At 47.4% G+C, this 6258-nt stretch overlaps 1 protein-coding gene across 4 annotated transcripts in view; it reads right to left on the bottom strand.

Moving 5' to 3' along the window:
- Positions 1 to 382: 382 nt before the first annotated feature.
- The window catches only part of Nhej1 (non-homologous end joining factor 1), a 90517-nt gene continuing 84641 nt past the window's right edge, over positions 383 to 6258 (bottom strand). For all 4 annotated transcript variants that reach the window (XM_052192929.1, XM_052192928.1, XM_052192932.1 and 1 more), the window contains 3 exons: positions 1868 to 1985; positions 1231 to 1349; positions 383 to 834 (listed from right to left, as the gene is read on the bottom strand). In XM_052192929.1, the coding sequence (XP_052048889.1) occupies positions 760 to 834; positions 1231 to 1349; positions 1868 to 1985 (312 nt within the window). In that variant the 3' untranslated portion in view covers positions 383 to 759. The remainder of the gene's footprint in view (positions 835 to 1230; positions 1350 to 1867; positions 1986 to 6258) is intronic.

The following is a 6258-nucleotide window of genomic DNA, read 5'->3' as shown; positions in this document are numbered from 1 at the left end:
CACACACACACACACATACAAATGTCAAAGTTTTTTTCTCCCCTCCGTGGAACCTGACTTTAGCTAGCCCTACTATTTGCAGCCATTTGTAATTTGCTTATTACGTTATTGTTATTGTTTAGCCTCTTCTCTACACTTGGGAAGGAGACAGAAAAAGCACACTCAAGCTTGACAGAAATGTGATTTGTCTTGTGCCACCTTGGAGACTTTTCAAGATCAAGGTTTCTAACCTTGACTGACCTCAGGCCTCATGAGAGAAGCTGATGAAGGGTCTCTAGGATGGACCTGATAGCTCAGACATGACCCAGCTACCAGGAGAGACCAAGTATTGTTCTAGGGGGCTTCTGGGGCCCAGAGAACACAAACAGGTAACCTCAACAGCTGAGGAGTGTGAGCATCTTTTATTCTGTGTTGAGGGAGAAGCGGTTTTCTAAGGGGCGGGTCAGACTGGTGAGAGACCCCGTGAAAGGAGGCCAGGCGTGCTGCGCATGCGTCTCTCTGCAAACTTGCTTCATGTATCTAAGTTCACCACAGGGTGCTCGTTCTAGAGAAAGAACACCACCACACAAGGAGTTGGTGTCACTCATATCTGGAGTGCCGATGAGGTGGAGTCAGGCTTCCTTCCACTGGTGATGTCCCCATTCAGGCGGTCTGTCAGTACAAACTCAGGCCTCTGAGGGACGCTCTGCCACACAAGCTCCTTTCCGGGGATGCTGGGAAGTGGTTTTGCTCTCTTCATGGTGGCTGAGACTTGGCGAGCTAACTGAAGAGTCCCCTGGGCTTCTTCCTCTTGGACTTTCCAAGCTGGGCTCTAGGCATGGGGCCTGAGGCAGCCTAGAGAGAGAGGAGACTCAGTTACTCTGTCCTGAAACAGATCTCTGGCGCCTGGTTGGTTGAAGCCTTCTTAAAGTGTCTGACATGCTTTGAGGTTTATCCTAGGCAGTGCTGTAAGCGTCTAAGTGGCATGTCCCTCCCAGGCCGTCAGTGGAAGTCGAGGAAGGTGTAAAGGGAGTTAGGGCTCATCACTCAGCCCGAGGGGCAGGAGACAGCAGGGGAGGATACGGGCAAGCAGGATGCTCTGCCGCTCAGAAGCAGCTCACACCGTCTCCCATACCATCAAGGTGGTGTCAACCAGACAGCAGCTGCACGGCTGTGGCTGTGAGGCTGCAGGTGCCAAGTTATCTCCAGTGCTCAGATGGCCGCCCAGGAAGCCGCTCATGTGTGACTCACCACGGCCTCATATTCAGGTTCTGAGAGGGTTGGAGAGCGAGAGACCAGCTCTTCTGGCTGCTTCAGAAGCTGGTTATCAGTTCCTCGAGGGGAGGTGCTGCCTGATGTCTGAGTCTCTCCTGAAATCAGAAAGATCAACAGAAGGCAGAGAGGTGCCGGTCTCAAAAGAGAAGCACCCACCAAGCATTCAGCGGACAAAGGGCAGAGTTTGCTATTAATATATTAACAGATGGAAGGAGCCAACTTTTAGCTGACGTTGAGTAAACCCTGTTCCTATGAAAATTTCCAAGTCTACTTTCAGCACGTAGGTTGAGTTTCCTTGACTCAGAAGGGGTGATCAAATCTACAAACATCTCCTGATTCTCAGTCAGGAGACTTAAACTTAATCTTCCCACTAGCTCTCTTGCTAATGAGCACCTGGGCCAGTGCTAGTTACAAGAATATTCTGGGGTGAGATAAATGTCCTGTATCCGCACTGGCCACATGGCTACTGATCACTTAAGTACACAGGAAATTAATTTTTAAGTTTACTCAGTTTTTATTCATTGATATATAAACCGATGATATGGTGAGACCTGCTAATCAGATAACACAGCCTCCATCCCAAGCAGCCAGAGCTGTGACTGGGAACACTCACCAGAGCCTTGATGCTTCTGCCTTGCTTGGGCCTGCTGCTTTGTAACTGCCACATACAGACTCTGCAGATTCATGGCGAACGGCTTCCCATCATCAACAGCACAGGCCTCTGGCAATTTCTAAAGAAGAGGGACACTGTCATTGGTCTGCCCGGAGATGTAGAGAGAAGAGAGCTGATATCCCACTGACAGAACTGCCACCAAACCCAGAAAAATCTGCCTGAAGAATGATCCCACACAGGGCTCCATCTGAGAGCCGCTGTCTGCCAGCCCAGAGGCTTCCCGCATGCTTTCCTCTGGAGGCCACTCTGACATCTCTCTGTTTCTGCTTCTGGTGGATACTCCACATGTCTCTGACTCTTTCTTCCTAAGAGATGACCTCTCCCGGGGCTGTTTTAGGATACTATCTTTCTGGGTTCGAGGTACAGCTCTATCATTCAGTCCCCAGGAGCACCACCATACACAAAAGCAATTGTCTGCCCTGAGTGTCCCTAGGCTGTATGCTTTTCCATCTTAACTAAGTTTACTCCTGAACTTCCATAGAAGAATGAGAAAAAGAATGAAATCCAGGATGGGGGGAAAGGGACAAATAGGAACAACAGAGTAAGAAAGAAGAAAGTTATGATGACATGATGCTAGTAAGCGTCCCCAGAGCTCGGCGAGCCATCGGCCAGCTCGCACCGCGGACTGTGCCCCAGCTGTGCTTCACTGTGCCCCACATGCGCACTGGGGACGAGACTTCTCCCAAGGCGGTGAGAAGTCCTTTGAGGGATAAGAGAAGTTCCTCTTTTACAGAATAATAACATAGAGACACATACAGCACACAGATGCTATGTTTGCATTTATTTATTTATACATGCATCTATGCAAACATATATGCAGCTGTCAGCAGACAAATTGTGGGAGGTGGTTCTCCCATTACATGGATTCTGGGGGTGGAACTCAGGTCATAAGACTTGGAAGCCAGCACCTTTATCTACTGAGCCATCTTACAGGCTCCTTAAGCTGACTTCTGCTGTATCTGTGGAGTTATAATTTCCTGAGAGGGGGTGATTAGCAAAAGGTTGAGTGATTCCTTAAGGAGATGATGGTGGAGTGAAAGCTGAGGAGATGCTCTCAGTTGACACGTGTTGTGGTGACTGAACAGGGCACACTCACAGCAACACGCTTCACCTAATTCTCTTTCCAGCTGAACTGAGATGAAAGAATGGCTGAAGACTGAGCTAAATACAATCAAAAATGTGACAAGAGTACAGTGCTCCAAATCTAGCTGTACTTCAGCGCTCTGGAATGAGTCCAGAAAGCACTTCACCTGTCCCTAAGCCTGTCAACAACGATAGTCCCCAGCCAAATCAGCAGGCCGCGTGAGTAGTGCGGCCAGAAGCGTACCTGAGAACAACCCTAAAATCCCTAGCCCACACATATCTCATGTCAACAGTGCCTCTCCTATGCTGTAAGGACTCTTTACAGCACTGGGCATCAAACCCAAGGCTTCATACATGTTAGGCGGATGCTCTACTTCTAAGCTACATTCTCAGCCTGACACTCGTTTCTGAAACCCACTGTGGGGAAAGAACAGAATAGGGAGCTCATGAGCAGTAGTTAGTTAGTGGGCTGGGTGCTGGGACACTAGGAATACAGTTAGTCTCCCTTGAGTAGGGCAGAGGTTGAAGAATCTGTTGACCCAACAGGGAATAATAAACATTCATCTTCCTCCAGCCTCACCTCATAAAGACTACCTCAGGCTTGGACTTTCTTTCATTTTATTGCAATATAACCCAGGTTTTAATAAGGCTTGGACTTTCACTGGAAACTAGAGACAATGAATCAGGGAGCCATGAGTCTAAACTTTGCCTCCAGCAGTAATCCCCGAGAGTTATCATACCAGCCATCTTCAACTACACTCCCTGAGGAGGGAACTGAAACCAAAGGTAAGCAGCAGGCCATGGTGCCTCTAGCCTGCCTCTTGGCTAGTTCAGCTCTCTACACTACAGGACACTTCTTCCAAAAGACAGCCCTCTACTAGTTGGGCAGCAAGCCCTGGCAGCAGAGAGACCAAAAGATTTTCTCCTTCAGTGTCTGGGATCTTTCCTCAAGAAAAGTACACCTTCTCTCTTGTCACCCACAGATGACTCGATAGGAACAGCACAGCCTCCATAAGTAGGCTGGGAAGGGCCCAGCCGCCCAGGGTCACTGACTCTACCATTCACACGGAAAGGAACACATTCATTCTCTAAGCTTGACTTTTCCCCCTGGCACATTTAACTCTAAAATGAAGTATTACAGGTAAAAAGGGACACAAGACACGGCTGCTCTGACCCTAAATCCAAGTCTGGAAACCTAACCTTGGTCTTTCCTCTAGTCTCCCTGGTCTTCTCAGAGAGATTGGCCCCATAGTTGCCAATGATTATTCCACTCACAGGACTAGTCTCAGGAAAATACTAGCAGCATCATTTTACTAAACACCTACCTTGTGCACTGCTCTAAGTGTTTTAGGGGGGTTAACCCATTCCCACCCCCTCTCCCTCACCCCCTTCTTCATTATCACTTTGCTGTCACCTAGAATAGCTCCTCGCTTGTTGGGGACTCAAGTGTTTGTGACTGAATGAACATGGCAGGCACTAGTAGAACACCTTTGGCTGAAGCAGAACAACAGAGTTAAGTTCTAAACAGTCTGCCTTTAGGAAATAAACATAAAACCACTACTTATTTGCTTCTCTGTACAGAAGAATTAGTCAAAATGAAATCTAGCCCTTACCAGGTTCACAATCTACAATCTCTTATATCACAGTTTATCTGTTATCACTAAGGTGACAAGAAAACACAACAGATAAAAAGGAAACTGAATGTGTGTGGGGGGGAAGCAGCAGTTGGTACAAACTGGAGCCGGTAAGGACTCTCCAGCATCACTGAATCCCTGCACATGCTCCCAGAATAGTCAGGGAAGAGGGTATATGGCCACCTGCTCTAGGAAAGGAGCAGCTTGGCTCCCAGGGCAGGACAATGGCAGGGGAGAGGTGGGGCAGGCCACAGAGATCAAAGCAAGAATGCTGGAGTCGGAACTAAGCAAAGTAAACAGTGTCTCCTGCTGTAAGTACGCCTGGCCAGGAGCACCACGTACCAGCAGAGAGCGGGTCACTGACCAGAACGGCGGGGCAAGAAGAGTCAGGTGAGCTACAGCATGACCATCCATCTGATTAGCCCAGAGACAACTCAAGCCTCGTCCCCCTGGGGGTGGGGGCTGGGATTATAGATAGCAGGCTCTATAAGGGGGTGGAAACCTCAGTCTTGCCCTCCTCAGAACAGATCTGAGTGAAACATTGACCAGCCATCAGTGAAAGCTAATCTCTGAGAACTCACATTTGCATGTGAGTGACAGGCATACACTTACAGTTTTGTTTTGTGTGGCAAGTGATTTGCTGTTACAGAATTATAAGCCAATGGTGACAGGAACCCAGAGAAGACAGAGTTAGCTCCAACTGAACCACCCTCAGAAGTGGTGACACCAAAGTGAACAGTTAGTCTCTGAGCACCATGGGACTCTGTGCAGCACGAAAGTGTGAACAAGTGGGCTGTGTCATGCAGACTGCAATGACAAAGCTAAACGCATGCCCACTGCATTGTAACCTAATTCTTTCTGAATTACGGTCACATCATGGAGATTTCCTTGTGTTTCATAACTGACTTTCTCTACTTGATAGTGCTTGCCAAAGCGTCCTTGGCCCCCAAATAATACTGAAACCAAGCGGACTCTGAACTTTGTGGTACTCACTCGTCGTACTTCTTCATCATTCGTCTCAATAGTTACAAGCACCATATAGCTGCCATCACCAATGTACAACCCTCCCCCACCACTGCATAACCCCATCAGCCTCTGTATAACCCATCAGCAATTGTATGACTTTTACATTAGCAGCTCTCTATATAATATGTATAACCCTCTATCAGTCTCTGAATAATCCTTCCATTGCCAACAAATGTTTACCTTCCTGAGACAATTCACTAGGGCTCTGGTCCTGTTTACACAATGTAAGAAACTTTGGGAAAACTAAAATGAAAGAACGTCCAAAGGGTGCCTTTCTTTTTTCTTTTCTTTTTCTTTTTTTTTCTCTTTCTTTCTTTCTTTCTTTCTTTCTTTCTTTCTTTCTTTCTTTCTTTCTTTCCTTCCTTCCTTCCTTCCTTCCTTCCTTCCTTCCTTCCTTCCTTCCTTCCTTCCTTCCTTCCTTCCTTCCTTCCTTCCTTCCTTCCTTCTTTCTTTCTTTCTTTCTTTCTTTCTTTCTTTCTTTCTTTCTTTCTTTCTTTCTGTCCCTTGTTGCAGCCCATCTTTGCTCCTAGGGTCCAAACTCACCATCTTCTTTTGCAGTTTTTGTCACTTGATCAAATCCAAAACACA

Source organism: Apodemus sylvaticus, chromosome 9 (genome assembly GCF_947179515.1).
Source record: "Apodemus sylvaticus chromosome 9, mApoSyl1.1, whole genome shotgun sequence".
Taxonomy (NCBI): domain Eukaryota; kingdom Metazoa; phylum Chordata; class Mammalia; order Rodentia; family Muridae; genus Apodemus; species Apodemus sylvaticus.
This window is presented reverse-complemented; position numbering and strand designations above follow the sequence as displayed.